Source organism: Staurois parvus, unplaced genomic scaffold (assembly GCF_062004578.1).
Source record: "Staurois parvus isolate SC_StPar_1 unplaced genomic scaffold, SC_StPar_1.0 ptg000235l, whole genome shotgun sequence".
Taxonomy (NCBI): Eukaryota; Metazoa; Chordata; class Amphibia; order Anura; family Ranidae; genus Staurois; species Staurois parvus.
In genome coordinates this window covers 5,806,282-5,831,754 of record NW_028318031.1, presented here as the reverse complement: position 1 = coordinate 5,831,754, position 25,473 = coordinate 5,806,282, and the positions used below count along the sequence as shown (strand labels likewise).

Here is a 25,473-nt window from a genome sequence, read left to right as displayed (position 1 = left end):
GAAAAGTGCTATAGAAATTGAAAATGAAATAAACAAATAACCACACATCCCCCCCCCCCCCCCAGGTATGCTATACCGGGGAACTGCCACCGAACTTTTCATTTTTTTAATTTTTGCTTCTGTTGCCACTTATGTCCTATATTAATACTTGTGACGTCACTCTTCCTTTACTGATGTCTTAAATCAATGTTTCTCAACCTTTTTTCAGTCAAGGCACCCTTTAAAATTATGAACAGTCTTGAGGCACCCCATTCTAAAATGCAGTGCCTCAAGACTGTCCATAATTCTAAAAGGGCACCTCATTCTAAAATGTGTAAAACTATTCTAATAGTTTTATCTAACGCAGCAACATCCACACATGTGGAACACCCAACGTTAGAGGTGGTTTATTAGCAAATACACTTTTGTACACTGGTACTGAGTAGTATTTTAGTCTTTTCCCTCAGTTTTTCTCCAGCACTGAGCTAATGTGACCCCAGCACTGATGGAGAGGGACAGGGATTCTGTGCAGGCAGATGCCATCCTCCTTATCAACTGATGACATCATTGGCTGTCAGGACGCCGGAGGCTAGAAGGTCATAATGGTGCACAATGAAAACCTATGGCTTTGTGTAACTAAAAGGCAGGCTTGTTCCACCCGCTGGCTTGTATACAACTTTTGGGAAATTTTTGGACATTTTTCCAAGGAGATCCTGAAGAAACCTCAAGGCACCCTGGTTGAGAAAGGCTGTCTTAAATTATTGATTACTGTGCACCTGGTGGAACTACTATTTGCTTGCTAAGCAATTTCCTGAAACTACACTTCTCATGATTCTCTAGGCCTTCTTTCAGGGTCTTTCTAGGCAGTATTGTTGGCAGTGAAAGAGAAATAATGATACCAGTCAATGTAGTGCAAGTCCAGAAGAGGTTGGTCAATAGGCGAGGATTCACCGCAAATTGTAAACAATGAATCCTGCCAAGTATCATTGTGGTGAATGTGGTTACGTCACCTCGATAGATTCTTGGACTATAGGGGAGAAGAAAAACATCACTAACAATTAGAGGAAAAGGCTGTGTAAGGTTCTTGTCACTCAGCTGGAAGTCCTGTGTTGTTGTGAAGCCTTATTGATGGTTTACATCCTGACTATCTGTGCTGCATCTCTGAAAGGCAAATACAAAATCGGACAACATTCTGGAGATATTAGAATATGCTATTATAATAATTTCATAAAGCTTGAGTTCTGCTGTAACATTTGCAGATACAGGAGGTGAGGACGTTATTCATCATAACAAAAATCATTTTTATCCAAAAGTTAATTACTAATGTAATTTTTGATACTTATGAGACCAAATGGATACTCACTGCTGGCTCTGGCTCTATATGAATAGGGGGGGACACAAGGAAGAACTCCAGAACTGCCCAAGATATTGAAGATTGACGCTTGTAAAGTGGTGAGGATGAGAAGTGTCTGGAAAATAAAGGCACAACAGAAACCCTTTGATGTTATGATCATATGATCAAAACTGTGAATGGACCTGAAAAATCACAAAAAAATGTTTTGGAAATCCAGGGTAGAAGTAGGACTTATCGAGAAAGTAGATTTTACCTGAAAAACTGCAAATTTTGTTGCCATATTCTTCTCAGCCAAGTGAACTTTGGCCTCTCTGAAAAGTATTCCAATGGGCCACAGTGCTATTACAGTGCAGAAACCAAGAGAAATGCTCATCCACAAGGCAATGCTGTGAGTTGATACCTGCAAGACACAGAATACACAAGATGACACATAGGCTGTACATGCATTGGTTATATGGTATACCAAGTAAAGGAAAATGGAAAATTGTATCAAATACTGTAATTTTCCTTTCCTGGCACCAATCCATGGCAGCATGCATGTGGTTTAGTATGCTGCCAAGTTGGCAGCAGGAGAGGCTGTTTTTGTTCAAATATATGTATAGTAATTTTCTTGAAAACAAAAATGTCTTTAAAATGATTTTTCTTTTCTTTTTTGGTCAAATATACAGTTCAGTAATTACAGTATTTCATGCAAACATAATTTGTACTTTCATATGAAGGCATACGGTGGAGCTCTTGCCTCTTTTTTTCATGATTTCCAATTTCTCCTTACCGCAGTACAAAAAAAGGCTGTGTTTTACAGAGCTCAGTGGCTCAAACAGAAATGTACACACTCGATTGAATGAGCTAACGTTTGGTGCTCTGAGCAGTCTGTGTCGTGTAGCAAATGTTTATTTGTAATACAAAGGTTTTGCAAAAAAAAGATAAAACCTAGCTCAAAAAAAACTGAACAGTTAAAACCATGAAAGCTTTTTTTAAATGATTTTTAATAATGCATGTCTAGAGGTATAAATTCTAAATATGAGATGGTACAGAGGAAATTATAGAAATGATAGGAAACAGTACAGTGCTGACCATGAAGCAGGACAGAATGGAATGGATCTCCTTGGTGTTTTTAGAGGCAGCTATGTTAACAGTCTTATTGGGATGGACAAATACAGAAAAATTATAAATAAAGGCAGTCTGTAAAAAAATTGTGTGTTCAGCAGCTAGGTATGGATATTTTATTGTATATACAGTTTGGACCAATATACTTTATGTATATACCATACCTGATCGATGCCGCTGGAAATCACTAAAGTAAACACAGCTCCAATGATCTCCACTTGCTTCCAACTCCTGTGCTGAGAAGTTGGCCTGCTGCTTTCTGAACATAGTAGATTGAATGCTGTGCACGGGTGCCATTCACAGAATAATAAACAAAACACCAGAGCCCAGAAAAAGAGGTTGAAAAAACATATACAGTATATCAATTCCCCATCATAGAGTCCAATATATAGAATTAAATCCACTATAATAATGTGACATCAACAAGGATTCTTGCTTACCAGCTCAGCATATGAGCCTTGTTACCCTTATACTATTATGGCAGTTCTATTCTGTAGGACATCTACTTGGCCTATATGAAAACCAAGGAGAGATTGGTTTTTCCACTTCAAACTACTTGAACCATTGAAGACCTTTGTTATAGTTTTTGCACATTATTAATTTTTTGGACTTCAGCATATCCATTATTTGTGAGTACATTTAATAGATACTTGGATTTGTATTTATTTATTGTAGTTATGGGGAGGGGTGTAGTTTCAGGTGAGGGCAATTTAGTTCCTTTTCTTCTTTTCTTTTTCTCTTAATGTCTCCTGATCCTCTCCACAGGCCGGGGCAGACTGATAGCCACTCTGGACGTTATGTGTGTTGTTTGGGCTTTCCATTTTAAGGCAAGTATTGTGAGATTGCAGATATATATGTTGCGTATTTTTCCCCCTGTTAACTTGTTATAGACAGGTTACTGTATTTGTATGCATTATTGTTTTGAATATTTGTCTGGTTATGGATTTCAGACTAGATGTGGTTCCCTGGTTGGCATATTCAAAGTCCCTTTAGCATTTTACCTTTTACATAGACAATTGTCAGTACTTGCAACAAGTTTACATATCTGTCAGAAACAGGTACAGGAATCTGCCGCACGGAGGTCCATACCATACACTCCTTCCTCAGTGCAGCTACTTGCCTGTCCACTGCGCCTGTCACATAGGCTGAGAGAGTAGTTGGCTATGGGTAGAACCTGATAGGGAACTCTGAGAGACTAGATCCCTATCTGTTCTTCCACGTCAGTGATTGACAGCAGAAGCAGTAGGTGGGTTCAGTCCAATAGCGGCTATAGAATCTGCCCACTGCCTTCCACTGTTAATTACATGGGAGGCAGACCTGATGCCTGCCATAACTGAAATGTATACATTCTTTGCTTTACCCACTTTCGCAATATTTCATACGTTTTAGCTACCTACTACTGAAGACCCCTCTCAGTTACCATCATCATCACATTCACCCGCATAGTTCAATGATTCTTCTTAACTGATATTAGCTTCTGTTCCCTGCCATCTGTTCATGAACATCTTGGTGCCTCTCTTCCAACCACCCCTTTTAATCTCTGGTATAGGGAGTACTTTCCAATTGGTGTGACAGATTAACACTGGCTCCTGATTTTTTGTGAATGTCACTAAACTTGGAGAGGGATGTATGGATGTCAATGGAATTTGTGAGTGGCCTATTTAGGTCATTGACTGGGGGACATCAAAAGACACCAACATTTTGAATATTCTTTCAGTCTTAAATTGCGTAGGGTGTTGCAAATAAAGTTACCCAACAATGACAATATGTTAGTGTTCGAGCTTTAGAGATCCCATGCTACCCTTCTGGCCTTGAGCATTGAGGGCTGATCTTGTTTTCCTTGACAATAGTCATTGGGATTTTGTTACAGGCACCTGCTTGGACAGCCAAGACTAAATAGAGACACTGACACCACTAAAAACAGGCTGCAATTGAAAAGTGCTCAAAGTTTCTGGTGTCCACCTCTTTCTACACCACATTCTGAAGATTTGCTATGTTATAGGGAACATCTAGAAATATTAATTGTGCCTAAGCAGCACCACAAAAACTTTACTTTTTGTCTTGAATTCCTCTTGAAAAATAGCACTGTACTTCCTGGATTGTGAGTCGGCCTATAGCCCCGTAGCTGTATATCTGCAGTGAGATCTAAGACATTGTGCTGCTAATCACTTGTCTCATCAGATTTGGAATGAGTGCTTATGATTGCTACAGTTGTACTCGTGGTTTTCCTTGCTGGAGAGGAAGCAAAGCCTTGCCTCTACCAAGATGGCCACCTCTGCACAGAGACACAGTACAGAACAGGGTACAGTAAGTCAGTAACAGGGTAATGGTTAGCTGCCAACAGATAATACTGGTGATAGTGAATAGTCTTTTGCCCTATATTTGCCTACTGGGTACAGGTTCCTGAGTACAGGATCTCTTTAGGATTCACCAGAAGTAAAATGACACATGCCCGATGGCTTACTAAACAGATATCATGCATTTCCGTAATCAGCTACCTAAACTATTTCAGTTAAAGAATTTTCAGTTAAAAATGTGTTGTCTGTTGATATGCGATATTAGTGCTTCTGATTGGAATGGCAGCACATGTCAACACATGACATGCACATTCCAAAAACAATTTAAAAAATAAAGATTTATAGGTGTGAAGCCAGCCTTAAATGACAAGTTCACCTTTTGTAATAAAAAAAAATTATACATGCACACATTTTTTATGTGCAAAAATGTGAATTTACTATTTTTTACACTGTAGTCTGTCAGGCATTGCTGTGATTGGCAGATTGCTGGGGCAATGTTTGGATCCTGCTACACTCTGTAAGCTGTCTGCTCATATTTAGTATGGGCACGCAGTTACTGAATGGGGGGAAGAATCGATGGAGTATGAGAGCATTTACCAGCACCCTCGCAGTTCATTGAGAACTACAGGCTGTGAGCCGCAATGGCTTGACGGTACTTGTAGGCATTCATTATCAGGAAACTGTGAACGAATGACAGATGTGTGGGGGCAGAGCCTCGCATGGCCGAGCTTTCTTTAACCCCTTCGCGACGGCGCCTCCTGGCCCTTTAAGGGTTTCAGAAGCCCGGGAGGCAGGGCGGGGTTTAGGATCATGTGACCACTGTGACACGCCGTCACGGTGGTCACATGATTGGGAAAGGTCCCGATCGAAAGAGGAGATCAGGACCTTTCCGTAGGTACCGGACACGTGTGCTGAGAGTGCGCAGGGCACGTGCTCTCAGCACATATGTTCTTTTTCAATAGAACGCAAATGTGCGACCACTCAGCGTCTAAGCCCAGATGCTGCACATTTGCGTTCGGCCGGCGTGGAGAAGTTAAATTGTGACAGCGAGTGCGAGCAGAAGATCCCCTGCCTACTGTCACAGGGAGTGGGGATAAGGGGCAGGAGAGGGGGCAGAAACTTGAACATGTTATATGCACACTAAACATTCCACAATTCGTAGACCCTAGTCCATTTCAGGAGCAAGCACGGGAAGGTGGCTACCTTCCTACAAACAGCGGGACTATTGAGAACAAATTAACCCCTCTCTAACAGGAAGTCGGATTACTGCAAATTTGAATATGAAGATTGGTAGGAGGCTGAGAAGGAACTTTTGGAACTTTTTGAAAATGCACTTCAATTGATTTGTTTTTTTTTCTTACCAGGGTGTAGTGTCACTTTAAGCAACTTTTATTCTATTTACATTATAAAAAATATCAAAGTACAAATACACAATATTCTCATTGAAGAGTGAAGAAGTAAAAACAACTCACGTCCTCCACATCATAAATTCCATCAGCTGCAAGAATCATACCAATAATATTAAAGACCGGTTTCAGAAAAGCCAGCTGGAAAACACCCAGGGTAAGAAGGTTCAGCTTATTCCTGCAAAGTAAGCATTTAGATTCAGTAGACTAATTGAAGACTGTTATACGTCATACACGGCTAGTTAGTAATCTGAAGATTCTGCATCAGCAAGCCATTAGAAGCATTTCAGAAAGTACTTTGCTGGCCATATGCAGCTCATTACGAATATACATGGATCATGCAGGATATCTGACGTTCACTAGAAAAGGGGGTCAGAATTCATATTATTAGTAACAGACACTTCCAGGCTCTGTCAAAGGCCATCTAGAAAGCCATTGCTGACAGCCATCTGCAAATGCTAGTTGTCTGGCTGTCTCTGGATTCATTGTGCTTGATTTACTAAAACTGGAGAGTGCAAAATCTGGTGCAGCTCTGGAAAGAAACCAATCAGCTTTAACATCAGCTTGTTCAATTAAGCCTTGACAAAAATATACTGGATGCTGATTGGTTTCTATGTAGAGCCATCCAGAATTTGCATGCTCCAGTTTTAGTAAATCAACCCCATTGATTTGCAAATTGCTAACCTAAAACAAGCATGCAGCCAATGAAGTCAGAGTGAGATTAGGACTCCCAAACTGCATTCCTGCTCCTGGTTTGTGTTTGAGAAAGTGCAGAAGCCATTATTCCAGCATTGCATCCAGACATCTAGCACTTTCTGAAGAAGGCCTACAATGACTTAGACTGGTCATACACTATACAATGTTCTTGAGAATTTTGCTTTAGATTTACCAAAAACCATATAATACGAAGTCAAACCTGAACAACACTTTCAATTGTATCCAATTAGGCAGGCCCTTGTACACATAGTTGAAGGTAATTCTAAAGGAAATTGGGCAGAAATTGGACAGAAGACTGTAAGAAAATTGTATAGTGCATGGCCAGCCTAAGCCTGGCCATACACTATTCAATTTTCTGTCCAATTTCAGCACCAATTTCCTTTAGATTTACCTTCAGCTATGTAGTGCAAGGGCCTGCCTATTTGGATACAATTGAAAGTGTTCAGGTTTGACTTCGTATTATATGGTTTTTGGTAAATCTAAAGCAAAATTCTCAAGAAAATTGAATAATGTATGGCCAGCCTAACTTCCCTAGAACACGTGCTTTAAAGTTGCACTTCAATCAAACATACAAATGTTGCATTTAATGATTAGAGGGTTATCACTTACCAGCTTGATGGCTCTATCTTTTGGTTGGTTACCATGCTAGCTAAATCTGTATAGCTGCCAGTGTCCATATCTTTTTGAGTCCTCATGCACACTGGATGTTTTGATAATGCTGGTAACGTTAGCTGTGTAAAGTCATGTTAAAAACTTGAGTTTTTCAGCTTTTTTTTTAGCGTTTTTGCATTAGTGTTTAGCAGTGTTTTCCCATGTTTATGTTTTTAGCGTTTTTTTTTGTCAAAAAAAATCCAAAAATGCTGGTTTGTGGTGTTTTTACTGCCTTTTTCATCATTAGAGCATTTTTACAGCTCCTCCTCCTCTAGAAACCCAAGAGTCCTGGGGTTTTTTTCCAGCCAAAAAACGTTGATTACATTCTAGGTGTGCATGGACACATATGATAACATGCTGGGGGGTTTACTAGCTGTAGAAAAAAAACATCAAAAGCCAAAAAACAGCAGCTGTAAAAACGTCAAGTGTGTATGAGGACTGAGGGTTCTGAATTTTTGTGAAAATGTGGGCGATCAGCTTCCAGAATTCAAGTACCACCCTTCCTCTGACCCTAGCTTGATCACCAAACACTGGAGCAAGAGAGGGAGACTGAACAGCACAGAATCATGGTAGCAGAGGCTGCAGTCCCACACACAAGACCTGTAGGAAGCCTGAGAAACCTAGATTCTCCAGTTGCTTTAGGACATTACTGCAACATCTTGTTACATGATTCTCTGCTTTGACATAATTTATTGTGTGTGGAGGTGAAGCTACAAATTTCCATGGAAGGAGAAGAACACACTGGTCCGACACTGGTCTTAAGAAAACTGGCAAGGTGTAGAAAATACAAATGAACTGAAGCTAAAAGAATGTAATTTACACCCACTCAGCAGATAGGTTATCATTTATGAGTCATTGTCCTATGAGTCATTTCGTGCAAAAGTGGTAATGTTTGCCAATTGTTTGATTTCGTCAAACAATAACGTCATGGAGGAATGATAACTACTTTTTGCATATGACAGTTGCATACTGTGTCTAGAATTCTTGCTGAAAACTTTCAGATATTTTTCCTATATTAAGGCATAACTCCAAGGGCCCATTCACACTAAAGATAGAGATGTGTTAAAATGAGTCTTGGCGGGCATTAAGGCAGCCCATTTATTATAAATAGCTGTTAACTCACCACAATAAATAAAAAAAAACATGACTAACCCTTTTTTGAAACTGCAGCACTCCGCAACACATGGTATGTGTAATGTGGTGCCCTGCTGTGCTTTTCACTCTACTGTTCAGTGCGTTGGGGAGCTATTCACAATGACCCCCATGGCAGTGCTATTCACAGTGGTTGACAGCTCATGGCAATGCACTTGCTCTGTGTATGATGACATCACACATAGACTGAGTGCATTGCCACGACCTGTGGTAATGTGTGTTAACATGAGCATTTTCGCATGCATTGCCCCAACACACAAGTGTGATTGAGCCCCTATGGTAACCAATCACAGAGTGAAATCACATTTTATATGCCTTCCAGGAAATTTGCTGCATAGAGAGGAATTTGCATGCTGCCATTGCTGATCTCCTCCTAAAACTAATTGCCCAGCTGTCTTTTAGTTTAAATTCTTTTAGAGTAACTGACTGAAAACATGCATAGAACAAATCAGAACATCCAGTGTGCATCATTGTTCCAGTGTGGTGATTGTGATAGTCATTGCAGATGTGTAACTACAAATCATTGGGCTCCCACTTTAAAATATTACATGTACTTATATAGTGCCATCAATTTATGCAGCACTTTACATATATATTGTATATTCACATCAGTTTCTAACCCTTTCTAGACCCTACAGTCTAAGGTCCCTAACTCACATTCATACATATACATACTAGGGCCAATTTAAACAGGAGACCATTAACCTACCAGCATGTCTTTGGAGTGTGGAAGGAAACCGGAGTACCCGGAGGAAACCTACGCAGGCACAGAGAGAACATGCAAACTCCAGGCAGCTAGTACTGTGTACACTACATCTCCACATCCTTTACCTGTAGCACATCTACCCCAAGCAATACATCTTCCTTCTGCCAGGACATCTACTTTCATCAACAACCCCTGCAGCAGTGTTACTCACCTTCCCCAGCACCCTGCCAATCAGCTAATTCTCTCAAGTAGCAGGAATTCCTCAGTAAAATTGCTACCCTGGCACTTGCCGTTTACAACTTTCAGTGCTGCTAGCACTTCTTCTCTTTGGCCACTTCCCTGAACTTCCAGTCTTCATAGTAAATAGTGGCCAGCAAAGTGGACAGTACTTTTTCTGGCCAGTCTGTTAGCTTGGAGAAGGCAGGAGCAGGAGAGTGCCTTGCCATCCTGGACTACAAGGCTGTGTGTTTCTTTTGATGCACACAGTGTAGGGAATCACAACTATAGTCTCTGCATGCAAGAGTGATGCCATAAGATGCTCCAAGAGAGAAATAAGCCAACATGAAACAAGAAACCTGGGGCAGCAGCCATGGCACCAACTTAAATAGGAAATACTCAGTTAATGATTAAATCAGCTGCTGAAAGTGCTAAAAAAAAAAAACTGAGGGTACAATATCACTTTAACCGCTTCACGCAAATATGCGGCCCTTTGGTGGCTGGGCCTTGACTCCCAGCGGCCTCATATTTGTGTACCATTTGTAAACAAACGTGTGCTGAGAGCGCGTGCCCTCTGCACTCCCAGCACATGTATCGGTGTCCCAAGGAAAGGTCCCAATGTCTCCTTAGGATTGGGACCTTTCCGATCATGTGACCACCGTGACAGCCAATCACAGTGGTCACATGACCCTAAACCCCGCCCCACCTCCCGGCGTCAGAAACCCTTTTAAGGGAGAGACCTTCTGGTGCGTGCAACCCTCCCTGTACTACCTAGATGCCAGGACGAGCCATTCAGAGAATGTCTTGCAATTTTCTTACTGAACGCAAAGTGTTCTGTGATCAGATGAAATGGAGAGGAAGGTCGGTTACGTCACAATCTCCACCTTGTTCAATCAAAGAATGTTTTGCATTCATTGAGAAAAATGCAAGGTATTCTTTGAATGGCTGCTGTGCTGTACCAGCGACCCCTTTGTCACCGACTCACAATGCCTGTCAGTACTCTGGGGAGTAGATTTCTGATTTTGGTGTAAGTTCCACTATATACAAAAATGGCTGCATTGCTTTATTTTGCTGAACATCGCTGTCATCATTTCAGCTTGTTTCTTTTACCCTCCATAAGAAGTATATAGCTGAGGTTGTGCCATAATTGCATCAAATACTTTATTGATTCTCTTTATAAGTATAATATTACGCTTACTCATCACAGGCATAATCTAATAAAACCAGAGTGTGCCCACATCATTTCCTCATCTTGTTCTTCCTGCTCTCAAGATATTATTCAAGGACATACAGAAGCAAACTCAGCTTTTAGTGTACAGGACCCGTGTGCTGGCAGAGGTATGTTGGCTATCCTTGCTGACCTGAGTTTCTGAAAATGCTAGCTGCCTGGCAGTCGTGCTAATACACTGGCTCCTCTGGTGTCTGATAGTCCTTACAGGAGAACTAATTTGGCACAATCCCTCTAGTTCTGAGAAATGTATGGTATGTCCTACCCTCTAATATATGAACACAAAATAAAAAGTACTAACTATGCTTGGATACCTAAATAAAAAAGCTACCAGCATACATTCGAGTGATCATGAATAAAATAGACACATTATATGCATGCGGTGCTTAATAAACAATGAATATAGTCCATATAACATTTACAAATTTCATCCAGGAGGAACGAAAAAGTCCCAACACCAACTTGAGTGCGGAAATATTCAGACGTGACACCACAGTGGTAGAGCCAAGCAGCTTACCAAATTATAAAATGCTCCGATTATAGAGTGGTCTTAAAGTGTTACTAAACCTCGTTGTGGAACCTAGGGGGTTAATCCTCTTCATTGTGTAAAAATGCTGTTTGATCCTTACTTCTCTGATCCTCCACTTCTTCCAGTGTCCTCCTCTTATCTCCTGATACGACAAATCATGTGGAGTCCCTCTGCACATGCTCAGCTTTGTGTGTATTGCTAGAGAGTTTTTTTTTCTTCTTGGGAGAGTGCATGTGATCAGCACAGGACCAATTAGCATCGTCCAGACAGAGGGTCGGGGGTTCTGCATCCTCCTAGAGCAAAATGAAAACTCCTCCTACAAGCTTTAACCAGTGCTCTGCTGGACACTGATAGACGTCACAAGACTGCTCTAACTGCTGATGAGAAAAGGTATTTAGTACTTTATATTTACTAAAATAATTGCATTTCCATGTTCTGTGTACTGTTACATAGTTAGTCTGGCTGAAAACAGACCAAAGTCCATCCAGTTCACTCCCCCAAAAAATTATAATCCTATACCCACAGTTTATCCAGAGGAAGGCAAAAAAACCAGCAAAGCATGATCCAATTTGCTCCTACAGGGGAAAAAATTCCTTCCCGATCCCCCAACAGGCAATCGGATATTCCCTGGATCACCTTTACCTATAAATGTTTGTATCCAGTTATATTCTGTGTATCCAAGAAAGAATCCAGGCCTTTTTTAACTCAATCCACTGAGCTGACCAGAAACAACTCTTGAGGGAGTCTATTCCACATTTCACAGCTCTTACTGTGAAGAAATCTTTCCGTATTTGGAGATTAAATCTCTTTTTCTCCAGATGTAAAGAGTGCCCCCTTGTCCTCTGTGATGGCCTAAAGGTGAATAACTACACTGAGTTCACTATGTGAACCACTGATGTATTTATACATGTTGATCATATCCCCCCTTAATCTCTTCTCAAGAGAGAATACAATCAGTTCCTCTAATCTTTCCTCATAGCTGAGCTCCTCCAGTTTGGTTGCCCTTCTCTGTACTTTCTCCAGTTCCCCAATGTTCTTTTTGTGAATTGGTACCCAAAACTGAACTGCATATTCCAGATGAGGTATTACTAATGATTTGTACAGGGGGAATATGATATCTCTCTCTCTCTGGAGTCTATTTTAATACAAGAGTGGATTTTGCTCGCTTTAGAAACCACAGCTTGGCATTGCATGCCATTATTAAGCTTGTGATCTACCAGAACCCCCAGATCCTTCTCCACCATTGATTCCCCCAGTTGTACCCCCCTAGTATATATGACGCATGCATATTCTTAGCCCCCAAGTGCATAACCTCACATTTAGCAACATTAAACCTCATTTGCCATAGTTGCCCAATTACACAGTGCATTGAGGTCGGCTTGTAAGTTGGAGACATCCTGTAAGGACGTTATTCCACTGCACAGCTTGGTGTCATCTGCAAAGACTGAAATGGTATTTATAACCCCAGACCCTATATCTTTTATAAATATATTAAAAAGTAAGGGTCCCAACACTGAACCTTGGGGTACACCACTGATGACCCCAGACCATTCAGAGTATGAATCATTAATCACTACTCTCTGAATACGATCTTTTAGCCAGTTTTCTATCCATTTACATACAGATTTTTCCAAGCCTGTAAACTTTACTTTACACATTAGCCGTGTGTGGGGAACTGTGTCAAACACTTTTGCAAAATCCAAGTATACCACATCCACTGCCACCCTTCTGTCCAAGGTTTTGCTCACCCCTCATAAAAAGAAATCAGATTTGTTTGACAACTTCTGTCTTTCATGAATCCATGCTGTCTGTTGCTTAAAATATTTTTTTTCAGCAAGAACTCATCAATGTGGTCTTTTATTAAACTCTCCAGTATCTTCCCAACTACTGTATATACTATATTACTTGGTAAATATTTTGACCCCTTTCTAAATATTATATATATATACAACCTTTTTGTGAATTACAAAAATAAATAAATAAAATAAATTAATTAATTTTAAACATATAATGTGCAACAAAGTCCCACTAATCCAAAAAATGTCCAAAAAGAAGTCCAAAATAGTGTCCACAAATATCCCAAGTTTATTCACTCTTTTCATCCACTGAAAGGATTGGCTGCTATTTCATCCAAAACTCACCTCAAAATAAAAAATATGAAAATATCTAGTGCATTACCTCAATAATAATAAAAATAACAATAATCACCCCGTGCAACCAAAATACACTTCAAAAAAGCTTTTTGTGCAAAAAAAAAAAATATTTTCTTATAGTGCATATAATCACACACATCAAACTGTGAACACTCTGTGGTCACTGCAAATCAGTGTCTACCATCAACCAGCACACAGTAGTACTAAATACTATTACCCTCTATGAGTATTGAAAATGCTCAGACGATACTATGGAAAAGTATTCCTCCACCTTATCTTCCAAGATATTTTTTCAAGGTCCTCAGAGAGATAAACAGGGTCTCAGGACTAATATTCCAAGCATAGGGATAACTTTTTATTCATCACTTACATTTAGGTTTAAAATTATCAGCTCCAGACATGGTTTCAAACTTTTCAAGCAAACACCATAGAAAACCATGTGTTGAAAACCAACAAAATGGCCGTGGCGACACTTCCGGTCTACGTACGTGCGTCTTGACGCCACTCCCCTAACGCATTTCGTCACTTACGGACTTTTTTTTGAAGTGTATTTTGGTTGCACGGGGTGATTATTGTTATTTTTATTATTATTGAGGTAATGCACTAGATATTTTCATATTTTTTATTTTGAGGTGCGTTTTGGATGAAATAGCAGCCAATCCTTTCAGTGGATGAAAAGAGTGAATAAACTTGGGATATTTGTGGACACTATTTTGGACTTCTTTTTGGACATTTTTTGGATTAGTGGGACTTTGTTGCACATTATGTGTTTAAAATTAATTAATTTATTTTATTTATTTTTGTAATTCACAAAAAGGTTGTATATATATTATTGCATTTTCTAGGGAGAAAGTATTGACTTTTTGAGGTTTATAAGGGTATACGTTGATTGAACCCTTTTTAAATATTGGCACCACATTGGCCTTATGCCAATCCAGTTGTACTATGCCAGTCATTAAAAAGTCCCTAAAAATTTGAAAAAATGGCTTTGAAATGACAGAGCTCAATTCTTTAAGGACCCGTGGGTGCATGCCATCCGGTCCAGGTGCTTTATTCACCTTTATACTGTCTAAATATTTTTGGATCATATCAATTGTGAGCCAATGTGGATCATCTGGAGCTGTGTCAATACCATGTCCATTATGGACAAGAGCTCCCACATGCTCCTTTGTATAGACAGAGCTGAAGAAGGTATTTAATAAATTTGCCTTCTCTTTGTCCCCAGTCACCCACTCTAGATAATTTGGAAAGGGCCTACATACTCAGACCGGACCTTTTTACTATTAATATATTTGAAGAATATTTTGGGGCTTGTGCTGCTATCTTTTGCAATCTGTTGTTCGTTTTCAATTTTTGCAGCCTTAATTTCCTTTTTACATATTTTGTTATGTTTGTAATGTTTAAACGATGATAGCGTTCTTATCTATAGCTTTTTTCACTTTGGTCGTAAGCCACATAGGTTTGATATTTAGCCTTTTAAACTTGTTGCCCATGGGAATATATTTTGCAGTGTGTTCACATACAGCCTTTTTGAAGAACTCCCATTTCTGTGTCATGTTTATTGATGCCAATATTCCCACCCAGTCTAAGTCTTGGAAAGCAGCTCTCAGCCTTGGAAAATTAGCTCTCGCAAAGTTGAGTGTTTTTATTTTTCCTGTATGTGCTTGTTGTTTACAGCTAACAATAGATGAAATTGTGTTATGGTCACTGCTACCCAGATGTTATTTTATATGGACATTCGTAATAAACTCTGCATGGTTTGAGATTATCAGGTCCAGTAGAGCATCATTTCTAGTTGAGGCCTCTATGAACTGTACCATAAAATTGTCCTGTAGTAGGGTTATAAATTTTTGCCTTTTAACTTCCTGCAGTGCCATTGCTCCAGTCAATTTCCACGTAGTTAAAATCCTCCATTATTATCACGGTCCCAGGCCTCAAAGCCCTTTCGATCTGTGCAAGGAACTGAGGCTCCACCTGCTCATTAACACTGGGTGGCATATAACAAACTCCAATGATTACCTTTGTAGTATGCACCTCCAAGTGCAGTTCCACCCATAATGCTTCAGCTTTATCACACTCTCCATCAACTAGGTCCTCTTTCACACTCGCTTTGACATCACTTCTCACATACAGACAGACACCACCACCTTTCCTTTTTACCCTGTCTCTCCGAAAGAGAACATAGCCAGGAATATTAATGGCCCAATCATGTGAAGTATGAAGCCAAGATTCATAAATACCAATTAAATCATAGTTCTGTTCATGCACCAAAGCTTCCAATTCACCTATTTTGCTTGGCACACTTCTGGCATTGGTGAACAAACACTTTAATTAACACCTTGTGCACACGTATTTTACATATTTTTTATTTTTGTACAAATGGTACCAGTTCCAATGATTGTTTGTAACATGTGCACCTTCTTATCACCTGCCATAACCCTCCCCCCATATTTCCCAATTCCACCCACCAATAAGTTCTGACCCCTATCTGATCTGCCTGCCCCAGTATAATATAATTCTCCCTCCTGCTCGATCCTAGTTTAAATACTCCTCTAGCGGTCCCATAAACCTCTCCCCCAGCACAGCAGACCCCCTTTCATTTAGGTGCAAACCATCTCTAGCATATAGATTGCACCCCAAAGGAAAGTCAGCCCAGTGCTCTAGAAACCCAAATCTTTCCCCCTTACACCAGGTCTTTAGCCATGCATTGAGTTCTCTAATCTCCCCCTGTCTTTCCTGAGTTGCGTATGGCACAGATAATCTAGAGAATATCAACTTGGAGGTACTTCCCTTCAACTTGCAGCCTAGTTCTTTAAATTGATTCTTAAGGACCCTCCACCTTCCATGTATTCATTGGTTCCAACGTTGACCAAGACAGCTGGGTCATGCTCAGCCCCTCCCAGTAATTTATTAACCCAGTCTACCACATGCCAAACCTTGGCACCAGGGAGACTGCAGACCATTCGGTTGAGGCGATCCTGGTGACAAATTATTCTATCTGTCCTTCTGATTATAGAATCCCTTACTACCACCAGCTGTCTAGGCCTTCCTGCACTACCCTCACCACCCCTCCCAGATGGTCTGCCCTCCCGGCTGTTAGGGATAGCAGTGACATCCATGGCTGCCACCCCTGAGCTTGCCACCCCCACATCTTCACCCAAATTGGCAAATCTGTTTGGGTGCTCAAACCCAAGGCAACCCAGCTCACATCTGTTGCAGCGGTATCCATCCTGGTACTGTTGCTCCATTGTTACATACATGTGGCACACTCGCACTGCACAAAACCTTTCTACCCAGCTAGCACTCATTATCCCAGTTACAATATTATTATTACTAATAGGAAATATCAGATGTTGCTTACAGGTTAGTAGACTCCTGTTATAATATCCTGTTTTCAACTCAGTTTTTTTAACTCCGCTTAATCAAATGTCCACTTGATCAAAGGTCCAGAAAGCAAAATACAGGCAAGCTCAATAATGAGCAAGCTCAGAGTGAGCACAAAGGAAAGTTATATAGGACCTGGAGCACCTGTGACCAATTAACCCCTTCCCTTAATCAGCAGACTGAAGGAAGGAAAGGAAAGGAAAAAAAATGCTATTTAAAAAGTTGCAGAAAAGGTGATTTAAAAAAGTAAAAGCTGCTAGCAAGACCCCATAGTAAACGCAGGGTCCTAGGTTTAGTAACACTGTAACTGCTTGATGTGCTAATAGGCATCCTGGCTTTACATCACTTCATCCGCATCCAACATTGTAGGTCCTTGTCAAAATCATACTTAGTGGATCAGTCCCATCGGACTCCATATGATTTAGCCCAAAGATATCATCTTGGGATAATGTCAGACGAAATAAATCCACAAATACTATCAACACTTCCTAAGGCAGAGACCCTGAACAGGTTTGCAGTGAAGAAGTTTAGAAGTTGGAACTTACTGTGTCATTCTAATTTGAGTTCTTGTTCGGGGTTAGACTCAGAATGTGGTAAACTTAAGGTCAGCATGGCAACTAGTATGTGCAAAAGGAGGTCAGTAATAGCAAACTCAATATTGCTTTCAGTGGCAAATTCCTTTAAATTCTTAATATAGTGCAGCAGTATATGGCATTTGCTGTACAGATATAAATCCAGTGGATTTTATAACACACAAGCATCCCCGACGCCTACCCTGAAGTGTTCTTACTTGGTAAGTTTGAAGCGGGGAAGGCAGGGACAGCAGCAGCAGCATGGCCCTGTGTTGAGGTGTACCTCCGTGTTCTCTAATTTCTTCACAAGTGCATCTTTTCCTCCATAGCCTTCAATTATAACCATCAATATCAGGTAGAAACAGACTGCAAAATACCTGATAAAAAAATGAAGATCAGGGAGTTATCAAATGGGGAGTTTCGATCAAGAATTACACTAGTAGGATGTTTATAAAAGCGTAACACATTTGCTTACAGATATAAGGTTTATAATAATCATGTACTGAACGCCATTAGAATTTCCATATAAGTCAGGATTGTGCCCATACCTATCATCTAATAAAATTGTTAGAAGTGTGAACAATTGGTGGTGCCTTTTTTAAATAATGTATTTTATGGTATTTGGCAATAGGAAAAAGTGCAAAGGTAATTTATATTGTGATATTTCCTTGAGGTATAGTGCTTTCCACTCAGTTCATTCCAGCCAGAAAATACAGTTTTAGGGCTTGTGGCCCACTTCTATTTACTTGAAAAGGCCATTACTGACTTACCCTCACGGGGGTTTCCAACACCCATTCAAAACACAAAAGCAAAACCGTATCAAGCCTCCTGACTTTTTCTTGCAGTATCACTGCTCTGGCCTCAAGGTTAGGCCTTGTGTCTGTTCTGTCACACTAATTTACTGCAGCACTGTGCTCATGAACAAATCCTGTACCTCTCTCGCAGCTACCTGCTGTACTGGTTCATATCCAGACCTTTGGGTCTCCTGTCTCCTAGGTGGAGCCCTGAACTACAGACAGCCCCTTGATTATAACCTGCACATCTGCACACTCAGCCTGCTGGTCTCCTGTAAGATATGGACATAGGGTTATATGCCTCATCGCTCCCAAGACTCTTTGAAGCCTCTGGACTCCAGAACCCAATTTATGAGTTACCAGTCCAATGGAAATATGAAAGACCAATTTTCTTCTTGCGGCACAGACATTCTGGAGCCCCTCAACCTGCATTTATGAGAACCCTGTGTGACCTTTATCCCTTCTAACACAGTGTCGGTGCGCAGCACTGTCACAATATACACTGAACTACTTTATAATATGCTTGATAACTTTTTGTTTTTGCAGTTCCAAAGTTATATTCTCTACTATTACATATTTACATATTTTAGAAAGTGCCTTCAGTATTTTGAGACAATGCAATTTTTAGCATGCAACTGTTACTTACGTGCCCACAGCGATATCTATAAAACCGGTTGAACGAGGAATCCACAGACCCAAACAGGTGAAAAATGAGATGATCTACAAGAAAACACAAAATTACCACTCCTTAAATGTGGTGGCTGCATTAGTTTTTTTTAGTTTTTTTTAGTTTTTTTTCACCCTTTTTTTTCTTTTCACCTGGTGATCCAGCCAGTAACGCAATTCCTGTACTAGGGTAGCAAAGCTCAGAGGAGACGCATTTCACCCTAGGCTACTCGCTCCTGGTTATCACTACAGAGCACCTCCATCTCCTCATCTCCTTAGCAAGAAGTGTGTTCTGTAGTTCACAAAGATGAACTGGGCAGGGCTGGCAACATTGCTTGTGATTTAGTGTAGTAAAGGCACTGGGTTGTTAGCTTACTACAGAAAGTTACAAGCTTACTGGGTCTCTGGAAGAATCAACAGTTTTGGGGTTTTTACACTTATCGAAAATGAATATCAAAATGGTAATGGTATAGTCTACAGATAAAAATCCTGCAAAGAAGATCATTTCTTTGCAAAGGTTTACATAAACTTTAACTAGAATAATATACTGTAATCTATAATTCTAGCCACCCTGCCATGAGCAGGAGTGATTGTTGAAGTGATTCTGCTGGGTAGTAATTTGCCCAGGATAATTTGGAGAATCTCACTTGGCTTTCCCCTAAACTTAGTGTTGCTGCTGTACCTTGCTGCTGCCAGTAGGTGTGACTGGTACCTTCGGAAATAGGCAGGGGAGGTGCAGCAGTGTTGAGTTATGAATATTTATGCCCCCAGCCAATCAAGAGGTTTATTTCATGTGGTGCATGCTGGGTGAAGATATAAATATTTGGCGACTGACTTGGTAAGTCCTCTTTCTCCATGGGCTGCGGTCTGGGGAGGTGTGTGTAGTAGTTTGTACTTGCTAGTCTAGAAACCTGATTGGGCATAACCCATTATCCTGAAGCTGTCCTGCCTAGAGGATACAGCAGAGCCAGGGATGGCCTTATGGAGGATGCATGGAGGTACTCACAGCCTGCCAGTGATTAACTGATTATTCTTATTTTAGCATTACACCATTGTCCTTGTACTCTTTTTGCACTGTGATGGCAGGAGTGTGGTTTAAGTCTAAAAAATATGTTGCTGGAGGTATCTGAAGCCCTAGCCCTCTCTCCCTGTGAGCCTGGAGCAAATAAATATCTGGAAAAGACAAAAGTGACTAGCATCCAATGTTATTTCAATTCTCCACTACAGCTCTTAATCCAGCATAGGGTAGTGTCAGCCAATCACGGCACTGTGGGTTTTCTTTCCTGCCGGGGGTATCGCTACATAATAATACAAATACTGGGGACATAGGCATAAAATATAAAAGATTGTTCAGCTTAAAACAAACAAATGTATGAATGAAAATACAAGATTCATTTTTCTAAGAGCCCCCAACCTTCTTAACAAAAAGCATTTTTATCCAAACATGTATCAAGATGGTATAGAAGCTCCTAGGTTTTTACATTTTATCTACCTGGAGGTTCCTACTCCTGCTACGCATTACCATGAAGCAGATTGTACTGTACTGCATATTTTCTGGCAAGGTTCCAGACTGAGGGGCTTTTTGGAGAAGGTCAGATTCCTAGCTCAGAGGTTTACAGAATACATTATTCCCGATGACCCTTACTTTTTTCCTGTTGTACAACTCCATATAACTTTAGAAAAAAAGTAGTTAAATGTTCATGGAAGACCTGACCTCTGCAATCAAAATTAAATCTGATTTCTACTTAGAGAGTGGTACGACTGGAAGGAAAATAGTCTTTCAAGAGGCCCTTCGATCCAGGTGAAATGCAGAGCATTGGGAGCTAATTAAAGTGTATGTTACTCCAACATTTCAGATTCCTGATCTGTGTCTTGTACTTGTGTTAAAACGTATCCTGTTCTTTGTATTGCTTCTTTGTGTGAAATACCCAGTGAACCAGCCAGTCCCCCTGCTTTCCTATTTCAAACTGGCCATGCCAGGCATGGAAGCACATCCATTCCAGCCAGAAAACTGACCATGCTGGGAGCACAGCCTACCTGTCCTCCAATGGCCAATACTTGTGCTGACATGTCCCCCTGTGGAAGTCTTCATTAGGAAGATCAGTGTATTGCTGTTTCTCTGCCACCTGCTGATAAACCCTCTGCAGTCTCCATCCCCACCTCTCCACATGACCCTTATGCAGCTTAGAAAAAAAGACATAATATACATATACACAAATGTATGCTTTGTATTTCTATTTTTACAAGGCAAACATTTTCAAGTGTTGTTTTACAAGGTAAGGGTTCACATACTGTATACTTCAACTGTTTCACACACTGTTCTCTGATCCTGGGCAATGACACAGCCCTGTCTCACATCAGCACATTATCCCCCCCTTCCTCTTTTTTGTTTCTTTTTTATCATTCTTTCATTTTTCTCCCCCCAGCCCACATTTCATAAAGAAACAACACATAAAAAACACCTTATCGCAGCTGCCAAAAAGTAAATTAAGAAAATAGTACTTACTTTGTACCTGGCTTTGTCTTACATCCTGAGATGCCAGTGACATCATTGTTCCTCACCACTACTTCCCTGGAAAACTGAATTCCTGTGGGATTTTGAGCACCCAACTTACCTGGCAGGCAGTAATGAGGAATAGTAATGTCAACGAAACCTCCAGGAAGTGGCCAGAAGTAGGATCCAAGGCAAATGTTTTTTCCTCAAAAGTGTTACATTTTGGAAGCTTCAACTAAGTGTTTTTTATTTAGCGAGACAGGAGCTGTCCTCAACCCAAATTAATCTTACATACTCAGTGATAATAGTAAAAAGCTGGAAGCATAAAGTAATGAACACCAAAAAGAATAAAATCAAAATGCTGCGCTACTGTGAACACTAAGGCTAGGTTCACACAAACGCGGTGCGGTACATCGCATGTGATTCATACGGGAACTGCACCGCATTCTTGTAAACATCACATACGATTTGTGTGCCGTGCAATTGGAGCCATACATTTTATATGGCTCAAATCACACTGCACCAGCACCAAAAAGGTGCAGGACCCTTTTTTGGGTTTGCACTAGAATCGTATCGCGTGGGTATTCACACCTATGTGATCCGATTCTGCACATTGCACTGCATTTTGTGGACCAATTTCGGGGTGTTGTTAACTTAACATAGACACCTGCATCGGTTCGCATGAACGGGGTGCGATTTTGATGTGGTGCAGAATTTGCACAGAAAACACTGCAAATTCCGCATAGCATCAGTGTGAACCCAGCCTAAAAGTAGAATCATAAATTCAGTTAAAGCAATCCAAACATATATCACATGATTTGCATAAACACATTAGTGTTTAAAACCACAAGCAATATGAATATAGTAATAAAAAATGTGATCCACAATCTGAATATCCCAGTGATATACACAAATGTGAACACTGACTAGTAAACAAATAAAAAAAAATCGTCCATGGGTATTCTTGTGATCTTTCACCATCAAATCACTCTCATGTTGCTTCAATTGAGACCTCCACCAAATTCTTATGGGCACACCCTCACCTTGTTGATATAACCTTTTAAAAAGGAAAAGGTCTATCACGCTTATCCTTTTTATAGCCAGGACTCCTTTCCAGTTGGAAGGCTGTATCCTTTCTCACTCCAGGAAATCAATCCATGCTCAAAGACAAAAGGAAGGAAATATACTGCTCTCCGTAATGCCATGTTTTATTTATTCAAACAAAAAAGTGGGGGCACCACCTCCAATTCAATCCCACAAATAAGAAGAAGCTGCCTTATAAAAATGAAAAGACACTATAATAATTACTCTAAAAAAGAAGAAAAGCGCTACTCATAACAATATTGAAGTGATCACTACCTACATAAATAATAAACATATCATTCAATAACACCACAGTGCCAAATCAAGTTATAAAGTGTCCATAAAAGAAAGGTACAAATATTAATTCCACGAAGAATTAGCCTTCCATGCCCATTTTCCAACTAAACAAATGATCCACTTGTGCAAATTCCAACGCATGCAGTGAGAGTAATAACTCACCAGATATAAAATAATAAAGGCAAATCACAACCAGCTATATCAGAATTACCGACTCAACCCAAGTCTTCATAGTCTTCCACACGGTAGACTTTTGCAATTGGGATGAAACAGTACAAACACTCAAAAAAGAGAGATATTCTATAGTGTACCAAGTTTATTAAAATCTAGAATATAAAAAATATATTATTGCACTCACATATTTCAGTGCCAAACCTACCATTTATTAAAAAAAATATATGCCACACTCGGAGCATATCTTGCTCCCATGGCTACGCCTTTATGTTGATTATAAAATTCTCCCTGATGCCAAAAATAGTTGTTTGCCATAGTGGTGCTAAGCCCTTCCACCTAAAACTTAATTTGTGATCTTTTCAGATTAGTAAATGTATCAAATGCCCATTGTACTGCATCCAATTGTTTAATATTGGTATATAAAGACTCTATGTCCACTGTCACCAGTATGGTGGAGTCATTCACTGAAATGTTTTGCAACACGGAAATAACATCCTTACTATCCTTCAGAAAAGGCCTTCCTTTTTCCACCAATGGATGGAGAAAGATATCCAAGTATTCCCCCAGTCAGGAATACAAGAATTTACCCTACTTATTATGGGTCTACCTGGGGGTTTATCTTTATTTTTATGCATTTTTGGCAGATAGTAAATTACTGGAATCCTAGGAGTCTTCAAAGTAAGATACCTAGCTTCCTTTTTATCAAGAATGCCACTCTTCAAACCCTTTTTACAAAATCATTGAACAACTTCAAAATTCTTGTAGGATCCCCCGCAAGCTTTCTATAAGTAGTTGGCACGCTGCAGCCACTGGGTGGCAATGTATATACAGTTGCAAGAAAAAGTATGTGAACCCCTTGGGATTACGTGGAGTTTTGCATGAATTGGGCATAAAATGTGCTCTGAACGTCATCTAAGTCACAACAATAGAAGAACACAGTCTGCTGAACATAATACTACACAAACATTAGATGTTGCCATGGTTTAATTACACATAACATGTAAACATTCACAGTGCAGGGAGGAAAAAGTATGTGAGACCCTAGCTTAATGACTTCTCCCAGAGCTAATTGGAGCCAGGAGTGAGCCAACCTTAACTCCAGTCAGTGTGATGATATTGGATGTGTTGCTGACAGCTGTCCTGCCCTTAAAAAACACACACCTGTTTTGGGTTTACTGGTTTCAAGAAGCACTGTCTGATGTGAACCATGCCTCGCAGAAAAGAGCTCTCAGAAGACCTACGATCAAGAATTGTTGACTTGCATGAAGCTGGAAAGGGTTACAAAAGTATCTCCAAAAGCCTTGATGTTCATGTGTCCACGGTAAGACAGACTGTCTACAAATGGAGAAAGTTTAGCACTGTTGCTACTCTCCCTAGGCGTGGTCGTCCTGTAAAAATGACTGCAAGAGCACAGCGCAGAATGCTGCATGAGGTAAAGAAGAATCCCAGAGTGTCAGCTAAAGACCTACAGAAATCTCTGGCACATGCTAACATTTTTGTTGACACATCTACAATAAGGAAAACATTAAACAAGAATGGAGTACATGGGAGGACACCACGGAGGAAGCCATTGCTGTCCAAAAAGAATATTGCAGCACGTTTGAAGTTTGCAAAAGAGCACCTGGATGTTCCACAGCACTACTGGCAAAATATACTGTGGACAGATGAAACCAAGATTGAGTTGTTTGGGAAGAACACACAACACTATGTGTGGAGAAAAAAAGGCACAGCACACCAACATCAAAACCTCATCCCCATTGTGAAACATGGCGGAGGGAGCATCATGGTTTGGGGCTGCTTTGCTGCCTCAGGGCCTGGACAGATTGTTGTCATTGATGGGAAAATGAATTCCAGAGTTTATCAAGACATTTTGCAGGAAAACGTACGACCATCTGTCCGCCAACTGAAGCTCCACAGAGGATGGGTGATGCGACAGGACAATGACCCAAAGCATACAAGTAATTCAACAAAACAATGGATGCAACAGCACAGAATACGCCTTCTGGAGTGGCCCAGTCAGAGTCCTGACCTCAACCCGATTGAAATGCTGTGGCATGACCTTAAGAGAGCGATTCACACCAGACATCCCAAGAATATTGCTACACTGAAATGGTTTTGTGAAGAGGAGTGGTCCAAAATTACTCCAGATCATTGTGCAGGTCTGATCTGCAACTACACGAAACATTTGGTTGAGGTTATTGCTGCCAAAGGAGGGTCAACCAGTTATTAAGTCCAAAGGTTCACATACTTTTTCCTCTCTGCACTGTGCATGTTTACATGTTATGTGCAATTAAACCATGGCAACATCTAATGTTTGTGTAGTATTATGTTCAGCAGACTGTGTTCTTCTATTGTTGTGACTTAGATGACGTTCAGAGCACATTTTATGCCCAATTCATGCAAAACTTCACGTAATCCCAAGGGGTTCACATACTTTTTCTTGCAACTGTATGTATATATTTTTTATGGATCTGTTCTTATTATATTTTTTAAAGATTTTATAGTCTTTATTAT

General features: G+C 40.3%; 1 protein-coding gene across 1 annotated transcript in view; it reads right to left on the bottom strand.

Moving 5' to 3' along the window:
- The window catches only part of LOC149460099 (organic solute transporter subunit alpha-like), a 52,179-nt gene that overhangs the window by 11,717 nt on the left and 14,989 nt on the right, over window positions 1–25,473 (bottom strand). The window contains exons 4-8 of the mRNA XM_089680121.1: window positions 18,892–18,965; window positions 17,670–17,828; window positions 6,210–6,321; window positions 1,587–1,733; window positions 1,343–1,448 (exon numbers count right to left, since the gene is read on the bottom strand). Of these exons, the coding sequence (XP_089536247.1) occupies window positions 1,343–1,448; window positions 1,587–1,733; window positions 6,210–6,321; window positions 17,670–17,828; window positions 18,892–18,965 (598 nt within the window). The remainder of the gene's footprint in view (window positions 1–1,342; window positions 1,449–1,586; window positions 1,734–6,209; window positions 6,322–17,669; window positions 17,829–18,891; window positions 18,966–25,473) is intronic.